The sequence below is a fragment of the Oxyura jamaicensis genome, chromosome 1 (genome assembly GCF_011077185.1).
Source record: "Oxyura jamaicensis isolate SHBP4307 breed ruddy duck chromosome 1, BPBGC_Ojam_1.0, whole genome shotgun sequence".
Classification (NCBI taxonomy): domain Eukaryota; kingdom Metazoa; phylum Chordata; class Aves; order Anseriformes; family Anatidae; genus Oxyura; species Oxyura jamaicensis.
In genome coordinates this window covers 58,381,804-58,403,274 of record NC_048893.1, presented here as the reverse complement: position 1 = coordinate 58,403,274, position 21,471 = coordinate 58,381,804, and the positions used below count along the sequence as shown (strand labels likewise).

The window sequence follows — 21,471 nt, the reverse complement described above, 5'->3', positions numbered from 1 at the left end:
GCCCTCTGTGGTGCCAAAGAGAAACTGTTACACAATGGGATCGGTTAATGCCTTTTATCCTGAAAAATGACATTTTCATAACCTAATGGAATCCGTTATTGCTGGAGCTGAGAAGAGAAACACTCTTCAGTAGCAGAGAAAATACCTGAAGGAAAAGAGTCCCTGCCTGCCTTTCTTGGGAAAGAAGTCAAGTTTCGTTTCTCCAGATGCCAACTTGTTGCCCCCTAAAACAGTACTGCATTGTCAGAGTATTCCCAAAATGTTTGTTTTCCTTAGCTTTAACTAGCATGTCTGCCTGTCTGTCCTACAAGAAGAAGTTCTCATTTGTTTAGATCATGCAATTGCTGTTTTGCTCCTCTTAAGGGAGGCCAGCAAAGAAAAGTAATAAAAACTCATTCACCATTAGTGATGTGCTGAATGCTTACGCTAATCCATCGGAGAGCCATTGAGCGCACAGTGAAAATACACATTGCAATGGTCTTCTATTGCACAGTGAATTCCCTCCTATAGAGAGCACTGTAATTCTCTGTTTTCCTGTTGTAATTTGAGGATGTAGTAATATTAAGAAAGGCAACAAAGACAGTTAGTGATCCAGTGGAGTTACAAGAAAAGAGAAAATCTTATTGTGTAGGAGAGAATTGTCTTCTTTCCAAACTGAGTGCAACTTAGAAGAGATTTAGTTGAAATTACATCGTCTAGTAGAAACAAGATCCATCATTCCTTTCTCTTTTTTTTTTTTTCCAATTTCTTGACTTCTTATAAATGTGTATTTATCACAGAATCAGAAATTGCAGTTTGTCTGTAAGACCTCATGGATCCTTTCATGAACAAACATTGCACAAATTGTATTTCTCTTTGTACGTGTCTTCCTAATAGCATGTTTTCTGTTTTTGATAAAGGTTCCCAGAAGCTTCCATAGGTGTCTTCTGTGACATTTACTATTAAGTAAAATAAGGGCCAAGCGGGTTTATATGTTATCTAGACAATAGTCTTAATAAAAATAGTAAAGTTGCAATTATAGCTCTACAGCAGATATAAACAAGGTCTAAGCTAATGGCAGGCAACTTCCAAATAGATAAAAGGAAATATGACTTTTGCCAGTGTAATCAGTCTGGAGAATTCATCACTGCAAGAGTAAGGGAGTCAAGTACAGCAGCTGAAATAATTTGGGGGTCTGAGTAATTTTATGACTAATTACATTTATAGCTATGCATATTATGGTAAGAGTAATTGAATCTTAAGCTAACAGTTGGGTGAGGAAGAAACCTTCTATTTAAAACATTTTAGAGTTAACTGTGTATTTGGTGGTGGTGGTTTTTTTTTGTTTTGTTTTTTCCTCTTGCCTTTCTCTGAAGCCTCAGGCATGTGATATGTCTGAATGTTCAGAAATAGATCAAATTTGTTGATATTCCTATCTCATATACTGTCTGTGTTTCAGTGGTGGAGAAGGAATGGTTTTGTAAGATATCAAGAAGGACTGAGCAACTTGCAACTCATCTCTGGCTCTGCCGTTGACTTCTTGTGTGGCATTTGGCAAATTGCTTAATTTCGTGTATGTCCAGTTCTCCACCTGTGACAGATGAGCACTTACCATCCTAGAGATGTTGTGGAAATGAAGTTTGTAAAGTGAAATGAGATTGAAAGTAGAAAAGGAAAGTGAAAATCTTATTGCAGCAAGCTCAAATTAATGTTTGAGGCCATATCTACGTGGGAATGCTTTGGAAAGTTAAGGTGAATCACCTAGAAATGTGATTGCACTGTGCATATATGAAATTTTTACTAGAGAGGAGTTTCTTTTATTCTGGAAGTGGCTATATGACACCTTAAGGAGCGTAGGACCAGAATAGATGGGCTAGGTTATTGATCCTTCACTCTGTTTTTCTAAGTATTCCCATCCAGTCATGTCCTCTGCATCAAAACCCTCCTCGAGCTTCCTGCCTCCAGTATTCTGGCTGGGAGGCTGTTCTAAAATCTTACTACTTTGATAGTCTGTAACTTTCATCTAATTGCTAAGAACATTTATCTATGGCCAGTTTATATTCATTTGATCTTTTAGTAATGTAGGCCTTTATATTAAATAGATATTTTCCTTCCCTGATGATTACTCCCAGTACATTTATAGACAGCAAGCATATCTCCTCCCTTTGGTCTGCTAAAATGAACCTTTGGTTTGCTAAAATGAACTCTCCTAATTACTACTTGTAAGACAAGCCTTCTGTTCCCTGAGGATCCTTGTAACCCTTCTCTCGACTTGTTCCGTTTTTAATTCATTCCTTTTGAATGTGGCTTATCAGATTTGCATGCAGCATTCCAGAGGAAGCACACCCCAGATTTTCTGTGATTATAGTTTTCACCGTACTTGTAGTTCGTTGCTGTCCTGTGGTTGATGTGTCTATCCAAGGGTTTCCTTCTTCATCATTTTCAAACAACCTCTTACTGCAGAAAGTTTTGGAGTTAATGTAGTCCCTCTAGGGGCATGAAGTCTTGCTTTGAAGTACAGACTCTCATTCACTGCTGTTGTTCTGGTTCTTCAGCTCATCCAGTTCTTCTGATATGACAGTCTCAGTCTTTCTACTTGCTGAAGATGTCTTTCAATACAGAATCATGAGCACACTTGGCTAAAGTCTCTCTGCTTTCTTTGCCAAAGTCAAGTCCTCCAAACACTGAACAGTTTGTCCCAAGACTGACCCTTGAGACACTTGTAGATTTCCTCCTTTCATGCCTGTACTTTTTTTCCTCATCCCAGTCCATCCTAATTTCTCTGTACACCACCAGATAGAATGTATTACTGACATCTGTGTACATCTTCCAGTCCTCTTACCTAGAAAATGTGTTATCTTCCCAAAGAAGGGTACACAGGGTATATCCCATTTTTCATTCCTCTCTCTGATGCTCTTCCATTAGGTATTTTTGGACAAGCAGGGATGCCAGGTTGTTACCAGTGGGTCAGAGTGGTGCACAAGGGAATGTTAACTAACTGCAGATGCTCTGCGCAGCAATGCCTTTTAGGCAGGCTGGGATTTACAACTTAGATGTTAAAGCATATAGTGGTGCATGTGAGAAAATTTGAGGACTGTGTGTGTTCCATACACTGAGAAATCTTGAATGCTATTGAGGTCAGGCTTGCAATTGTGTATCTGCTTGCTTGGCTTCCCCCCTCTCCTGCTGTCTCTTCGGTTACCAGCCTATTCGAATCAGCCATTAACCTGGTTAATGGGGAGAGACAGCAAATACCAGAAAGGATGTTGTGCTTTTCTTAATTCCCTCTTGAAAACCTGGCTGTTTTAAACTGTAAATGTCTCAAGCAAGGGCTGAAAAGGGTCCAAAACTTGTCTAGCCTTTGTAATGCAGGCACACCCAGGAAGAGGAGAACAGGAAGAGGCTGTTTTCTCCTTGGGACTTTACGGGGAAGAGATCTTTGGGGGTGAAGGGGTAGTGCCTTGCCAAAACTGCCCCGATGGCTTTGAGCTGGCCATGTGTGCAGGCTGTGGGGTGGGGAATTGGCATAACTGAAGTGTACTGTGCCATACGATCCTGTGAGATGACTCAGTCAACAAAAAGATGATTTGAGGCCCCTTACCGCTCTGACCAAGGAGCTCAGACAGGTTTTCCAGACTCTGATATGCAAGCTGTTCACTGAGGATGGCAAGTGCTAGTACAGCATACAAACAGGAACCTGCCAACTTAGATTTTTTTTTTTTCCTTAAGACCTGAAAAGGTAAAAGAAGAAAACATACAATTAAAAAAATTACCTGAACTAAATACCAAACAAATTATATAATGAGAACACATTGTCCAAATTTTCATATGCAGATTCAATTAGTGTTCAGTTAATTAGCCTTTACAGATGAGGATTAACTTAATTACATAACACTAACCTCTCTTAATAACTATTAAGGGTAGGAAGGCTGCTTTTAATAAATTTGGAAGGGACTATGTGTTTTTTAAAATCTGAAATGGCATACACATAAATTAAACCAAATTACACACAGAGGACAGCTATTAAGGGCAACGATCAAAGGAAACAAACTATGTACATGGCTTGAAATCAGGCTGGTTAGAAGTTCATGCTGTTCTCCTCCTTATCTGCTGGCATCCTAGTGTTTTCACTGGGATTATTACTGGAGATGATGTACAATCTAGGGGTCATTCCTTCAAAGTGGGCTGCAGTCAGATACCAGTTTGCTCTAATTAAATGTTAGCTTGTGTTTTGAAAAATATATATATCTATATATTGATTAGGGTACTAGGCTGTTAGCACTTAGAAGTGGTCCAAGGAAAAAAGACACACAAAGGCCATTGAATAGTAAAAATCCCATCTATAAATGCTGTCATTCATTGCCATTATGTACTGTAAGTAAGTGTATAGATTGTTTTTTTTTCTCTCAACAGGAGGTGTGGGTGCTCAAACACTGATATTTCAGCTAATATCATAGTGAAACAGAACATCACTCCTGACTACAGGGAGGTGAGGATGGGGGATGGAGCATATATGGGATTAGTAATTGGGATGTGACATCTTTGGCTTCTAAGTCCAAGGTTTGAATTCAGGCTGTTTTGGCAAGTGACCTTGGGGGAACATAGGTGAAATGAGTTGGTGCTGCTAGTCCGGATCCCTGTGAGTGGGTACTAACATCAGGTAACACTACCACTGGCACCCTCAAGCGAATAGGTGCTCACGCGTGCAAATACCACCTTACTCCAGTGCTCTTTTCAGGTCAGGGTTGAGATGCACATTGCTGCTTAGTAGCCCTCACTGCATTCTGGTATTGATTGACTTTTCTAGAGTCCATATTTTGAGCATTTTCTGGACACCAGCAATGCAGTCCCCTTGAAACAATTTTATCTAGTGACCCTTATAGACTCTAGCTAAGTTCATGTGATTTATTTTCCAGCTGCAGCAAGCTGAAATTTTACAAAGCATCCTTCATGCACTTTGGGTCACCTTAAGCTTAAGTTTAAGTTTAAAGTAATGTAAGTCCTTATTTTCAGCTCATGAGATTTGCAGGTATTGAGCAACAAATGAAAATAAGTCTGGTAAGCCCCATGCTGGCACTGTTTAATATCTTTATCAGTGACGTAGACAGTGGGGTCAAGTGCACCCTCAGCAAGTTTGCAGACAACACCAAACTGAGTGGCGCAGCTGATACCACAGAAGGAAGGGATGCCACGCAGAGGGACCTGGACAAGCTTGAGAAGTGGGCTCCTGTGAATCTAATGAGGTTCAACAAGTCCAAGTGCAAGGTGCTGTACCTGGGTTGGGACAATCCCAGATGTGAGTACAGACTGGGAGAAGAACCCAAAGAGAGCAGCCCTGCACAGAATGACTTGGGGGTTCTGCTGGATGAAAAGCTCAACATGAGCCAGCAGTGTGTGCTTGCAGCCCAGGCCAGCTGCATCCTGGGCTGCATCAACAGGCCAGCAGGTGGAGGAAGGGGATTGTCCCCCTCTGCTCTGCCCTTGTGAAGCCCTACTTGGAAAGGAGGAAATTCTTCACTCAGGGTGGTGAGGCACTGGAGCGGTCTGCCCAGAGAGATTGTGGATGTCCCATTCCTGGAGGTGTTTGAGGTTGGATAGGGCCCTGGGCAACCTGATCTGGTGAGCTGCATCTCTGTTCATGGCAGGGTTGAAATTAGGTGATCTTTAGGGTCCCTTCCAACCCAATCAATTCTATGATGATTGTGTTAGATACCCCAAAAATTAAAATGTGTAATGCTACTAGATGCTTCTGAAAACTTTGGCTAAGTGCCTACACCCATTTTCAGCAAGGAGGGAAGATGACTGCTTCAGATTTCTGAGACTGTGAGGCACTAGCAAGGTGAACATGCAATAACGAGGATATTGCTGAAGGTTCCATCTTGGAGTGGCAGAATCTATCGGAAAAAGGGATGGGGGTACTTGAGCCCTCCCAGTCCCTTTTGAAGCCCTTTGATTTGCATGCTGCACAGGCTGAAGTTTCAATACCCAGCATCTCAAGATAGATGGTTGGCAGGGGCCAGATTTTGCTCTTGCTGATGCAGACTCAAATCCTTTTCCCTTCCATAGGGGTCGCACCTGCATCCCAAAGAGCAGGATTTGGCCCTGTGCGTGGTTCTGCCCACAGATGCAGCCGATGATGCATGCTCAAAGGAAGGAGAGAATGCAAATTCCCTGTAGGGAGACAACTGCCAGCCATGTAAACAAAGAAGCCTTCTGGGTGTGCAGCAGTCAGCCCACTTGAGCTGCTGTTTCCATGGTGTACCAGATGCTATAAAATATGCTTTCTTCAGGGGAAAAAAGCTTTTCATACTCCTGCATTATCTTGTTTGATAATGCACTGTCATCAGGCTGGTACCTCGCTGTAGGAGCCACATGCAGCAAGTCGTTCCCCCCTGCCCTGCCCTAACCCTTCTCTGAGTTGTTGTTGATGATGACAATTCATATTCTGCAGCTTCCAGACAAAGAGAAGGTCAAGTGATTTTTCTGTCTTGGAACAGCATTACTTACTATGTTTTTACAATTCATTGTTACCAATCTCTGTTTAATGTGCTATAGTTCCTCCTGATGTGCATGGTGTCATCTCATAATATAGTGCATTGTTTTGCTTTTTGGTTTCTTTCTCTTTTCCTTTAAAAAAATAAAAAATAGAATACATCTGTTTCCATTTTTCCCTGTTCTCCATTCCTTAACCCCCACATTGCGTCATTGTAGCTCCTGACTTATGGCCATTTAAACCACTGGGTACATGTCCAGCAGGCACAATTTCTGAGTTTGCTTCCTCATCATTGTGCTCACCCACTGGGTGGTCTTTGGGAGTTGAGGAGAGGTCTCTTACCTCCATTTTCGTGTAGAACAGTTGCTGGCATTGGTCAAATATTTAGTTATCCTGTAAGTATTAAGTACAATTGGCAATTGTAAGCCTGGACGAACCTGCAATGATGACCCTTGGAGGAGATTAACGTTGGCTAGTGTTTTAAAAAAATAAAATAATAATAAAAAAATTGCCAGTAGCAGTTATGAGGCTTGCTGTACTTCAAACACGACTCGTAGGAGGTTTTCTAGGTACCTGTCTACTGGAAGCTGTGTTCAGGGATGATGCTGCAAGTCTGGCAGGGCGTTGTGGATGTGGCATATCCCCTGACTGTGCACTTGGGATGGCCATTGGTTGATTGGTCTTCTCCATGGCTATCTAGGAGAAATGTGAGTGCCTTCATATGTCCCCATCTCTATCCAGCTGAAAGGTTATACCTGTGGCAGCTAGCTGAAAATCTTGCAGGGACCTCAGATAAGGCTGTTGATTTTGATTTATAGTTGCATAAAGTAACTGAATAAAAAAGAAACACTAAAAAATCTGAAGTTTTTATCAACAGTAATGTGGCTTTCTTCATCAGCACATTCTTCTTCCTCCTCCACCTTTCTCCTCTACCTTCTCTTTCCCTCTCAACAGCATCTCCGGACCGCATCCCTGGCCTTGTCCCGCTGTGTTGCAGACAGGGAAGCACACACACTTTCCCTCAGCCATGCTCTTGCCACCACCACCTCTCAGGGACCCACACATGCGATGTGCTGGTGTTTCACCTGGTGAGATGTGCAGATGGGTGCTCACCACTCCATACGTGCCCTCAGAGCAGGGCCGAGACAGCAGCGGCACCAGGGTGGCTGGTGGGGACAGGCATGGCATGGCAGGACATCAGAGTGACCCGGGCTGTGGGGAACAGGGGCTTCTGCTGCTCCCGAGGGTGCTTTCTTGTGGTCTTTCCTGGTTACTTTTCAACTCCCTCCCTCCCCCCCTCCTGCAGGTTTGTACTTCTTATTTTGTGAGGGGAGGAAAATAGGGAAATAAGTTAATTTTAACTCAGTGCAATCATTTAGGAGACCTGGAGTTGGAAGACCAGTTGTTGGTTAACAAACCTGGTCTGAAACGTGTTCTGCCTGACCCCATAGTAGCAAGCCAGAAGTGCTTCCAAGAAGCCAGATTTCTGGAAGGTTTCTTCACTGAATTGTTTAGAGCACAGGCTTATTGTAAATAAATGGTGGTAGCCTGCTAGCTCACCAGAGCTCAGCTGGTAGATACGGTGAGGCCAATATGTGCACATGTCCTCGTGCTCCAGGGCGAAGCCTAACCAGGGGGCTTGGGCTGCACCTTGGGGTCTCCTTCCCTGGTGAAGGCTCAGGCCAGGAGGAAAGCAGGCAAAGCTCAGGCCTGGTTCTGCTATGCCACGGCCGTGCTTTACCTCACGTCCCTCCCTGGTGTGTTCATGTCGGCTGGGGACGCTCCCCTGAGCAACACGGCCAGCCTGGGCCGATGAGTCAGGCCTGCGCTGGGTGGCTGCTGGCAGGACGGTGCTGGGGGGAATCTGCCCCAGCATCACTCCGGCCGCCCTGCTGTGGGCAACATCTCGGTGGCAAAGCACAGGTTGGCATGGACGTGTGCTTGTCTCTGCCCCTTCCTCGGTGTCTGCTGAAAAAAGCCTCTCTGAGTTGGTTGTGTGGAGCTGCCATACTGCAAAGGCTTTGTCCCCCTTAGTTGTTGTGTGATAACTGAGGAGGCTTTTCTTTTTACCTTAGTAACGTGGTATTTTTCAGTTAGGAATATATATTTTTTCCAACAATGCTCTAAATCACCGCTTCCTTCATTTTATGTTTTACATTGGTATATTTTCTAACATGCCATACAGTGTCTTTTTTTGCTAAAGAAAAACCTAAAAATCTTACCTTTAACCTGAAGACATTTTGTCCCATAAAATAAACACATACAATTCCAGGATTAAAAAGTAAAATAAACAAAAATCAACAATCAAACAAACAAAATCCCCCACCTATAAGTATAAAAAACAATCCAATGGCTCTGTGAGAGGAGTAACAGAGGTGGTGGCACGTATTTTGCTTATTTGGGTGCTAATTTAACATCCGAGGGTAGTAAGTGAGGCAACTACCTTTGATTACTAGGTTTTTTTGCTTGTTTGTTTAGTGTGGTAAAATGCTCTCAGTGCATTAACAGGTTACGCAGTCTTGTTTATTTATGTCTGTGGTTTATGTATTTATAACGGTTCATATTGTTCTAGCTAATATTCTTCAGCATGTCTTAAAAATAAGAAAGCTTCAATATGAGACTTAAGTATTCTGTTTTGTTAGTTGAGTTTTCTCTAAAGAATGAAGATAGATCACAACAGTCTTCCTTGAATTAATATAAATGCAGATTAATGCAGTCAAATGTGCTATTTTTCCATAGACAAGTTACAAACACAATGCAGGATGATTTTCAAGTATTGCAGTTTTGTTAAAACGCATTTCTTTATATTCACTTTTGGGGATAATTTTTACACACCTTCTTTCAGATTAATCAATTTAAATTCATTTAGGACACTAACAATTTAGTACAGAGGCAGATATGTTTATATAAATGGATTCCAATTTTCATCAATTATGAAAATGAAACACAGTGAAAATTCTAAAAGTTTGTTAAAATACATCTGCTTACTATTCTGCAGAGTCTCCCAGGGGACTGCCTTGTGCTAAACTCCAGTTTTGCTGGGTTGTTTTGTTTTTAGTTACATTATTCAAAAAAAAAATCCCCACCGCCACCAACAAAAAAACCAACCCACAACCTTTTCAACATTCCCTCTATTTCTCTAGTGTGTTATAAGTCATACTTATTCTGTTATTAATTTCTATGTCAGTTTTTCCATCCACACACGTATCAGAATAAAATTATGAGTCAGGACTCTGATCATGAAATTAATCAAAAATATTGTGAAACGGTAACATATTTCGGATTGTAAAGCTCTGAAAACATATTAATGGCTTTCCAGATTTTCTTTTTCCTTCAATCATCATTTGTAGATTCTCCTTTCAGAGATGGACAATAAGAGAGAGATGAGATTATCAGCTAATGCAGTGTCTCTCTTAGTTGAGGTTCAGAGCTTTGATGTGAGTGTTAGCCATACTGTGTAACAAGGTTTCTGGGTTTCTGTTAAGCACTGTTCTAAAATACTGTGATGTTTTTCTTTTACCCAGGGCTTTTGGGAAAACCATACAAAACTCATAAAGGAGTATGGACCTGTTTGTGGGTAAGATCAGTCGTACCTTCAGCTTTCTGCTTTTGTGGGTCTTGCTGTTTGCTTTGGTTTTAGTTTGTTGGGTGGGAGAGGAGAATATACGACAATAAGATGCTCATTGAAATGCAGAGTGAAGTATTTCAGTCTGGGTGATAGAGCTGGAGGTTGTCTGACCACATGAAGAAAGTAGCCTTGGCTTATTTTAGTTCAGCATTTGGTGCTGGACTTCTTTCCAATATGCACATAAAGTTTAGTTTTTTTTCAGAATGATACAAAGCTACCAGCACCAATATTCTCTTTATATTTATAATTAATTACATTATAACATATATACACATAATTATAGCATATTATAACATATATACATGTAATTATAACAATGTATTCTTTATATTTATGTGAAGAGTGGAAATAATAATTTAATGTCTTAAACAAACAAAACCAAAAACCTAGTTTATGAAACAGTGTGTATTTGGTTCAGCTATTGCTGGCTATCTTTACACAAAAATATTAAACTTAAAATACAGTGAAGTAGAGTTTAGAAATGAGGCATTCATCTCTCTATATCTCAGCTGTGCTCCCTTAGGTTATTCAGAGTAAAGAGGGTTTGAGTGTATTTCTTCATCCAGCACTTCCACATTTCTGTGATCTTTATTTCTTTTCTGAGAACTACTTTCCTGTTGTCATTGCTTTAAGTGGAAATGCACTTATTTCACGGTAACTTTTATTGTTTTGGTGAGTTGGTGTTTCTAGCATAATTATTCAATATGTAAGTATCAAGCAATATCCATAAAGTAAAGACAAGATCAAAATTTTTTCCTGTGTTCTCCAGGAGTTTTATGAATCTCTGTAAAAGAGCATATATGAACGTGTGTATGTGTTTGCTCAAAAATACTATAAATACACTTTGGATGTTCTTCCAGCCAAAAAAGCTCTATCAAAAGGAAGTCAGACTCAGCCATACAAAGCATTTGATGCTCCAGTCACAGGCTTCTTGTGGCATTTATGCTCAGCCCTAAGGACAAAGTGCTGCAAGAAGCAGTGGAAATAATGAATTCCAAGGGTTAGGTACTTGTCTAAGAGGAAATAATACATTGTCTTGGCTGGCCAGGAATGGAGAAATATATTCATTAACACTGTGGCAATTTGTATGTTGTGTAACAAATGCAAAAAGACTGAGGCTTATTATCTCCGTGACCTTTGGTGTGATTCCCTTAAATGACAATAATGCAAGAACAGTGGCATTCATTGCTCAGTGTACTTCCCTCCGTATTAATATCATGCCTACTTTTTCTAAGCTGAACTTGAGACAAGTTGCCATTTAGTCATCTGTCTGTTTACTTGGCCAGACAGAGGCAATGTCATGGGAGAAAGAGGTGTGTAATTTCAGTCTGTGAGTGGATAGATAGAAAGTTTCATTTCTCCGATCTACCCATCGTTGACCGGGAATGAAACCTCAGGGAGACTGCATGGGCTGCAAAACTGGATGGTGGTGGTAGTGGTCAGCCAGGACAGCTCTGCTTCCCTGCGATCCGGTAGGTAGGAGGAGTAAGCAGACTGAGCATAACCACATACCATTTATTGTCTGCTTGGAAAACTTCATTTGTGAGCGATCTGGGATATTGGCAGAGAATAAATACTGCTTTTGATATCTCCCAGGAAAACAAAGCTAGGCTCAAACATTGCTGTGCTTGAGGTAAGCTTGATTTGTAGTTGAAGGAAAACATTTTCAAACCTTACTTATTGAGCTGGTGTTCAGTAGATGTGTGTATGTGTCGGGGGGTGTTTATCATGGTCCTGTCAATTAAAGAAATTCCTTCCCTTTCCATCTGTGTGATTCTTTCTGTGGTTCTTTGAAATAGGCAGTAAATGGTAGGTGTGTTTATGTGCACGGCCCCAGCGAAGTATTGGATCTGGCAGTTGGAAGAAGATGTGGCATTTTGCTTTTTCCAGATTGAAAACTGCTTTCCAATAAGCATAAAGAGCAATGATCTTTATTTCTACAGTGGTAAAGTGAGTTGAATACAAATCTTTGGAACTGAAGCCTTTTTTTTTTTCTTTCTAAGGTCACTTGAATAGTCTGAATGATACCATCACAACTGTTTTCTTTTGTGTGTGAATTGGTTTCCTTGACAACAGGATGTCAAATCAACTTTTCAGCTTTAATCAAGTCAAAACAATATATCCCTTCCATTCCAAAAGGCCTCAAGTCGTAGAGAATTATTTCAAGTAAGGCTTTTGTAGGTCACAAAAGCATTTTTTTCCTTTGCTTCCGTGTGCTGATCCAAAGGAGAGGTGATGGTATTACTCTTTTATATAGAGAGACAATGCAAATTGTCTTTGGATGTGTGTGTGTGCTGTGCAAACTGTCTGTTTTCATATAGAGGTGGCCCAAGATGGAGGGAAGTGGGAAACAAACAGCTCTCCAAACAGCTCTCATTTGGTGCAAAGGCAGAGTTGGAACAAAGGGAATTCAAGCCACTGACATAGTTTTTGAGTAGATCATGCAGCAGAATGATAGTTTTTGGTTCAGCTATATTTTGGAGCATCTTATAAATAAGAAATCTGTCCCCTAAAATGTAGATGCTGGTTCCCATACCAAAAATAAAGAGTGAAAGACATCTTGTTCGGAAAGCAATCTAGCCTTGGTTTCTGTGGAACCTAGTGATTTCTGTCACTTATTTTTTGGATGTACTCTTGTTTTGATGCTGTGTTTTCACCCTACAATATCCAGTTGTTCCAGTTCAATTGCAGGCTTTGACTACTGGTGAGAAATAGGTGGTAAGAGGAGGCAGGGAAACAAAGAACTTCTGATGATAAATGAATAGGGAGAGTATACTTGATAGAGTAAGAAAAGTGATCGCTACAACGTTAGCAGAGATGTAGTGGCTGAGTTGATTTTACTTTGTATACACACTTTGTATTCATGTAACCACTTACTGAAGTTGCATTATTATGACTTTACAGCGCTGTAAGTGAGTATTAGTGATTTGGAGTGGGAAAACAGTGCCAAAATAAGTAACAGACTCTTGGCCCAGCAACACTCCGCCAGTGAATGATCAGAAAATACAATACAGCCACAAGAAAACAGGTGGCTGAATCTATTCCGCCTTCAACCATAACAATGCATTTGGATATGGGGAAGAGTATATGAGTTTATAAAATAGACCTCACTCTATGTAATCAAAGAGTAAAAACAGAAGATTGAAATTCAATGTAATTTGTGGGGTGATACTCTTTCTTCATGTCCTTTTGCATCTGAAACAGCTTGCAGCAGATCAAATCCAACTCTTGCTCTTCATTCAGTTGAACTCTCAGCTTCAACCTGCTGTGAGAAGTCTGGCCAGCTATGTAGTGGAATAAGTGCTAATGAGGACGAGAACAATGTGTAAGGAAGGGATGAGTCCAGGATAAGCAAGAATGGGGTGCTTGGATTAAACCACCTCTAGAAAGGAGGTGACAATCAGAGAGTTTGAGTCCAGGGTTGTTGGGCTGTGTACTGCTAAAGGGAGTCAACAAGCTCAAAATCTGAAAAGAAAGCAAAATTAAATAGTGTAGAAAACTATCTTAAGGTATTTATGGAATTGTACATTGTCTGATCTTTTTTGTTGGCTTGTTTTTTGTTGGCTTGTTTTTTGTTGTGTTGTTGTTGTTTTTCCTTAAAGACTTCCTAATATTCCTCGAGTGATTTCCTAATAGGTCATTATTGGAACCAAGATCGAGTCTGGTCATTTAAATGGTTGGGTGGTTTAAAGGATTAGGATAGATCATGGAGTCAGTCACTAACTTGAAATGTGTCCAGGGCTTAGCTGTGATTGTAAGCTACACTGGCAGTTGACAGCTTTTCAGAAGTCTATGCAGCTGGAGTTTGTTCTGTCTTAATGCTTGACTTCTCCTCTCCCCCCAGAAATGGTTGCTGCAGATGGCACTAGTTAGCGTTTCTGCAGATGAGTCCAGAGCCAAATGGCAGTGGACAAGAAATAGGCTTTTCTTGCTGCTGTTCCTGGCCTCTGCATCAGCGCTGAGGCACGCTGGTTAGTCCCTGCAGAGGTCTGGAGCTTTCCCCTTTTGTGTAAAGAAGAGGGACGTGCTTTTCTGGGATTTGGAAATCTGGAGCTTGTCATGAATTGTTATCCTTACCAGCTATTTCTCCTCAAACACCGCATCGAGCACCTAAAGTGGACTGGGGCAGGATCTCATCCTTCAAGGAACAACTCATATCTTCATCATGCACTTAATTTACTTGAGGAAGCAGTTCCTTTACTGCCATTTTAATTTCACAAACTTGATCTTTGTTTGTTTGTTTGCTTTGTTGTTCTTATTGTTGTGTTTTACCTCTTGGTTTCTAACCTTATTCTGCTTTATGTGGGAAGAGTAATCCTGGGACGGGTATTCTCGTCTTTGTCTCTAAAGACTCATGTAAAGAAATAATTTAGGTTTATGAAACAATCTTATCCTGCTTGATTTCCTCTTTTACGCTGGGGCTCTAATGGGTTTACCACCTCTCCTGTGGTCCTTCGTTTATTTTGATATTTTAAACAATTTACTTTTCGTATTTCAGGTAGAGAAAATCATTCCTGGGCAAGCATAGGGGAGGGAAGAAAACCAGGCTTTCTATTTTTGATCTATAGCTCCTCATAATCTGTCTCACATTCAATCGAATAAAGATTTTTGGTAGCCTCACTTGCCTGGATTTTTATTTTCTTAGAGCGATACATTTTTATTTTTTATTTTTGGACCAGATTTAGGTCTTTCATAACCAGTCAAGATATTTTTTTTTTTTTTTCCTCACATTGTTTCCTTATTTATCTATTGTGATAATGCTCTTTGATTCTGCTGGGTTGTTGATCACACCTAGAACTGCTCTTCTGAATTAGTTCTCTTTCCTTTAAATACCTTCAAACTGTGGACACAGTACAGAAGAACCCTTAAATATGTGCCTGACTTTGAGCACAGGAGTAATCCCATTAAAGTCAATGGTGCTACTCAACATGCTTTGAGTTAGGCAGAAGTTTATCTACCCTGATGAATCAGGGCTGTAAAAGAAACAATTGCATTTGTGCTTGAAAAATATTTTAACTGCTGTTGGTACACATAAACACCTAGGTTTATTGTAGCTCAAAGAAGTTAATGCGGAGAAAAATACTTCTTCCCCCTCTCCACCCTCTCTTTTGACAGCACTTTGCATGTAGAAAATTTTATTGTTCCTCTGTGTAATCTGCTAGCTGTTCTCTCTGAAATGGGAGGGATTATCTCAAAAATTGACTGAACAATGGGGGAATCTTAATATTCTTAATTTAAACTCTCAGATTCCTCTCTCCCTACTTTTTTAATTAACACTTTTGGAATTCGCTAATTTTTAAAAGTCTTTTTAAGAAGAATCCAAACCTAATGATATTCCTGGCTAAAAATTAGTGCCACGCTACAATGCTACATCTCCATCTGACTCCCCACACTTAGCCATAATTAGGCATTGGTTGCAGTTAGTTCCAATAGTTAAATCAAGCTGCTGTAATAATTTGTGAGCTACTTAGGGGTATATCATCACCAGTCTCTTTTCTCTCTTGAGCTAATTGGTCTTGAAAACGTAGCCTTTTGTGGGACTGATGCCTAGAGATTTACCCGAAAGGTGGCACGTCACACTGTTTTGAGAATTGGAGTCTGGTGTTACTGTTACGGTTGTAATAGGTTTGCTGCCTAATCATTGTGAAGGGTTTAAGCTTTGTGTATGGAGACCTGTGGGATGCAGTTTATAGGCTGAATTTATAGTGAATTAGTTGACTAGTTTAATGCTGGCATGATTCAAATGTACTTAGGTCTCTGGGACATTGCAAAGTGATGATCAGTGTACTAGTAATGTGGAAAGTGTTCATTAGTGAGCTCTTAGCCACGGACAAAATCTTGCATGTGGACTATGACCTCCCACAAGAACCATTCAACCTGAGCTTGTCTGCTCTGTGAAGGTTGGTTTGCATTTTGTCACTGTAGCATCCTGCAGTCCAAGACAGGTCCGAGGGCCCTTTTTTTTCTAGGTATTCACAAACACAGGACCCAAAGGCCCCCCAAAATGTCATGGTCCCAGTCTTTAGTGCAGGCAAAACCATTTGGATGGAAAAGTTTGGTGCAAGTGATGAATTCTACGGCGTGCAAAACCATCTGACTCCTGTGAGATTCCAGACATTGCCCCAGGGTGGCTGCAGCGCAGGTATGTGCTCCCTGCTGCATTTTTTCCAAAAATATTTCCTCTACCCGTGACTGCACCATGACTCCACTGCAGCTGTCCAAGCTGACATAAGTCAAAGACCTGATGTAAGCTTTTACACCTCTGGAAAGGGAGTGTGAAATCCAACCAGATGAGGCCGGTATTTTACCCGCGCTTGGCAAGGCAGCAAAGGACAGTGTCAGTCACCTGCACCACGTTCCTGATGCTCATTTCTGTACTTGAAGAGCGTGTGGCCTGATGTGGTTGTAGCTTCAGTGAGTTAGTGTTTGCACAGAGGGGAATTCCCTGGTCAGTACGGCTCTACTGAGGCGGTGTAGGTTGGGTGCAGAAAGGCTCTGTGCGACTGGCCACAGCTACGTCAGCTCTGATGACTGAAACAGCAGTGCAGGTCCTTGCACCATTTGAGGAACCCGATTAAACTGAGGTCTGCTTCTGCATGTGCAGGTACCAGCTTTGGCTGGCTGGAGGTTGTACCTCTGCTTGCTCCCAAGGAGGTGTTTCTTAGTACCTGTTTCCTTGCGCATTGGTAGCACAGCACTCACCCCTTAAAGCGTAGTCCTTGTGAGCTCCAGGTTAAGATTATTTGAAAACTGAAGTTTCTTTTTGAAAACACGCTGCCTGAGTAGCATTTTACACCTAGTATACAATACAGGTGATCTTTGATCTGCACTGCCTGCTTCTTAGCTAATTAATGCTTAAAATCATCATTTTAAAGGGTTTGGGATAGGATTGCTTAACAGATTGCCTCCTCTTACTGTGTGACACTGTTATGATCAGCACCTGCATACCAGACTGTGGCATCCTAATTTAAGGGAGGAGGAGGGGATGTTCTGAGGGAGACCCACAGTTATAAAAACTAATTTCCTAGAGTTAGTTTCACCTTGAATCTATCCTCTTCACCATCTACCAGAGCCTGCATTTGTTAATCTTAACAGGTTGTAAAGTCCACCTTGTAATTTTTTCCTTTTTATACCGTTTGGAAAAAGTACACTGGGGCCTTTAAAGACTGAAAAATCTGGGACATTGTTTTAGTATACCAATCCTATTTGGAAGTATAGGCAAGCAGCAGTGTTATATAATATGCACAGCAAAATCAATGCTTTTATTAGAATTTCCTATAGCAGCCAGAAGCATTGCTGCAAACCTGAGGCGGATGCATACGGTACGTAATGTCCAGGAGCTATTAATGGTCGCTGACTTCACCAGCTATGTATCTGATTGTGAATTGGTGTTCCCAGTGCCACACATAGCAATTTTTAAATGAGGCTCTTGAATCATTTCCCCCCATCTTTACACAGAGGGAGGAAAATGCATCATCCCTCCGATGTCCCCACCCCTTCCCTCTCTTGGCAGCCTTTGAAGCAGAGCAGCTTTACACCAGTGCTGCAACTCAGGAGCTCCTCCTGCCCTCCTTGGTTGCCAGCACCTCACAGGAGCAGTGGGTTACTGCCTCTCCGGGTCACTCCCTACTGCCAGTTTAGCCTTCTCTGTGTCAGCCCAAAGAAATCCGAAAGTGACTTCTGGTTTCCTTCTCATGTGCCATCAGAAGCATCAAGCAAAAGGGATTTCTCTTCCCCACAAATCCCCCACCGGGAGATGGAGGAGAAGGTGCAGAGATGGAACTGGAAGCCAGCAACCAGTCCGTTGCGTGTCCCAGTTCTCTGCCAGGAGCTCCAGGAGGCAGGTGCTGGTCAGACTTCCTCTCCCCATGCTGGGGGGTGTCCTGAGCAAAGACCTTGTGGGGTCTCTGCCCTTGAGCACACCCAAGTGTTGTGAAGGACAGGGTTTGGGATGACTTTCTTAGTTTCTTGGAAAATGCCATGTTTTCCTCCTTGAGGATTTGCTGCTTTGCCCAGGTATGTGTGGAGGTGCCTCCTATTCCATTACTGCATCTTGACTTGTGATGGTTCCACCACCTTGGCTCTGGATTTTGTTTTGTTTTGTTTCTTTTTACCTTGATAGACATGTCTTGTGGGCATTGTTTTCATGCTTCTAGCTGCATTTCCCCCCCCTAAACATTAGCCCTGGCTTTGTTCTTTCTCTTCCTTCTCCCCATCCCCTTCCACCCTATGCTTTCTTCCCTCTATGCTCTAATTTTTATTCCTCCCATGTTTTCTTACCCATGTTGAGATGAAAACAGTAACATGACCTGGCAATTTTACGTCATTCCAAGGTTTTTATGTACTTCGATAAATCTCTTCATTACCTTTTTATTGTTTTGTCATATATAGGTTTTAGTTTTTCCTCTACCTTATTAGTCTGGGGATCAATTTTAGTCGACTATGTTTTATTAGTAATAAGGGAAACAAAATATCTCCTTTTTCTTTGTTGCTTTGGCACCATCTTCAAATTACCCTTTTTTTCTGTTTGACTACCTCTCTTCCTCCCCTGGAGAGTCTGCTTTATGTCAGACCTTCTGCTGGTAGGGAACTGGGTATGATTTCATCAGGCAATAGGCAAAAGTATAGCCCATTGCAGGGAAAGAAGTTGTTTTCAACTGTTCAGCTTTTTCTTTTCTTTTTCTATTTCCCTAGTTTGGTGAGTGTGGAATGAGCTTGAGCCCCCATTGCCCTGGGGACTGGGAATCTTTCTTTCCTTCATTTAAATGTGGTGGCTAAACCTGAAGGCTTGTCTTGAAGGAGGATTTATTTGAGTCATACTAATAAAATTGTACTGGTATAATTAAACAGCTACAGTAACGTCAAAACGCATCCCATGCACGGACACAGCAGCTGTGGAATGGCACAAACTAAATCTTGAAAAAAAGTGACCAACTCCCCCAGCAATTATTATTTTGATAGGGCTGTGCTCCCATAGGAGTTTTTTCTAGTCTGAGTTAAGATTCCAGCCGTGTCTTGTCCCAGAATCTCTTCTCTTCCCCCGTGTAAACAAGCCTGGAAATAGTGGTCTGGACCTTCAAGCTGCTGTTTACCTCAGCGTAGCTCCATTAAAGGCAAAGAGCCATGACTATTTGAGGGTCTTGACCCAATGTTTTTAGGTCTCTCTCATGTCATATAACTTTGATTTTTGGATGATGGTACCTATTGAATAAAATTAGGTTTGGTACAGCAAATGTTAAGATGTATCCAGACATCTTAAAGTAGCTTACAGAAAAAGGAGTGAGTTGGGAGCAATGTTCTGACTCTGTAAGGGCTAGCAGTAGACATTTTATCACTCTGCAATAATCCAAGCTTTTCTTTCAATGTTGGAATCTGTTTTATTGAAAAAGGATTTTGGCAAGGACACTGGGAATTGCTGCAGTATCTTTCGAAAATGACAATAGGAGAGGATCTTGGTTCTTTGGGGCCTTTTATCACATAAAGCACCTATGAAATACTCTGTGGGAAGGACCAAAGTAAAATGTTATCAAAGCAGCCTAACAATTTTCTATGTCCACTGGCTGTCCATTTGGCCCAACAGGTAATAAGCCATGCATGGGGCAGGAGAATGAGAAACTCAGTCCAGAAGTGCAGCACAGAGGCAAGGGTTAAAACAGGTCAGATGGTAATGCAATGTCACGTGGAAAAGTGTAGGACTTTAGATATTAAATTATTTTCTGTTAAAATAATTTAAATTCTGATTTTGAGGCAGAGAAATGTGTTGTAAAACTGCAAGATAAATACTTGAAGGGACTAAACTTATCCTTACTGCAGACCCAACCTTTCTCTCAAGTCAGTGGCATTTTATTTGCTTTTGTCCAAGACAGTAACACAGCTGAATTTTCACCAATAGTGAAAAACAGAATTGAGTTTGGGAAACTACTGTAGCAGCTGATTTCTGTAGCAAAATGCTTAAATAAATGCACAGTTTTTAAGCCTTTGGGTAGCCCCTGATGCACCATTGATAAGCCATTGTGTTTATACGTACACCTGACTGCTGTGGGCATTGCATTCAGAGCAATTCCCCATCCCGTGCTTCTTTGGAGCCTGCCATTTTGAATACTGTGTTTCTGGGGGTGGCTGCTCCCACGATTTCCTCCGGCTGTCACCCCAGAAATCTGCGGGCTGTCCCTGCCTGCCCCCTCCTGCCGGAGGAGCCGAAGCAGCGAGTTGTGCTGAGGTCAGAGGAGAAGAGGCTTTTGCTAACAGCGCTGAAGCTACCGTGAAGGCAGCGTTGAATATTTAACATTAAGGTCTCTGCTGAATTAAAAGGGCTCCAGGTGAGGAGAGCATGATCAATACTCACAAATATTAAAAGTGGTACCTTCTCCATTCCTTCTTCCCCCTTCTTTCTTTGCCTACAGGACACGAAGTATCTGAATCCCCCAGACAATTGCTCACGCATTTACATTTTCATTTGCTTGGTTTATAGCGAGGCTGTTCAGGCTTTTGGGAGGGGCAGCTATCAAAGATGTACAAGCACTGCCATTGTGTTTTATTGTTCTAGTCCATTTTTCCCTGTGAATGCAGGTGGGAGTTTTTCAGTGGGTTGGGTTTTGGTTTTTTGTTTTTGCCTCCTCTCTCTCTCTCTCTCTCTCTCTCTTTTTTTTTTCCTTCTGAGCATTTATAACCCTTTTATTGTCAGTCTTCAGTCATTCTTGAGAGATCAATATATTTACTTCAGTGATGGTTCATCCTACAGTTGTGCCTGTATTTTTTTTGCCTTTTCTATAGGGGTTATGGATAGATTCAGTGGGTTGTAGCTCTGCTATGCCTCTATGCTGCATGAGGATCGAGTCACTTGAACTTGCCCCAGTACCAGCATGTTTAGAAGGAATATGTGCTGTTTGCGTTGGCCTGCTTTCAGCTTGCTTTCCCTTTTTTTCTAAGTAGACTTTGAGCAATTAAAAATGCAAGCTGTGGTTCAGAAATGTTCTCCCCCAAAATATTAAGTACAAATACTGGCGTTTCATGTGCACTCCACCGTCTGGAGGGAAGGGCTCTAGGAAATAGTTCCAGAAGACATCAGAGACCCAATGGGTTTTGGAAGTAATATAGCAAAGCAATGTTGGATGATAACATTTACTCAGCTGAGAAATCAGACAGGTCCCCAGGAGTCCTGAGGCCTTTAGCCAAGCAGCTATGACCAAGCCAAAGAGAAATTCTTCAGCCTACATCTCACTAAAATCCCAGGTTGGCCAAATGTGGGCTGGGGACAGCTGTCTAAAGTAGCCACGAGCAGAGCTTGAATGTGTGCAGTGTGCGCATGGGGATCGGGTCCCAGCACTGTCATGATGCGCTGTGCTGGGGCTGTTCTTCAGGAGGAGGTGGG

The 21,471-nt window shown here is 41.6% G+C and overlaps 1 protein-coding gene across 8 annotated transcripts in view; it reads left to right on the top strand.

Annotated features, from left to right (window-relative positions):
- Nucleotides 1–21,471, top strand: part of TBXAS1 (thromboxane A synthase 1) — a 242,014-nt gene that overhangs the window by 80,444 nt on the left and 140,099 nt on the right. For 7 of the 8 annotated variants that reach the window (XM_035343262.1, XM_035343278.1, XM_035343270.1 and 4 more), the window contains one exon: nt 9,997–10,049. In XM_035343262.1, the coding sequence (XP_035199153.1) occupies nt 9,997–10,049 (53 nt within the window). Of the gene's footprint in view, nt 1–9,996; nt 10,050–17,971; nt 18,117–21,471 lie in introns of those variants that run through there. The other variant, XM_035343316.1, reaches the window with a different exon arrangement.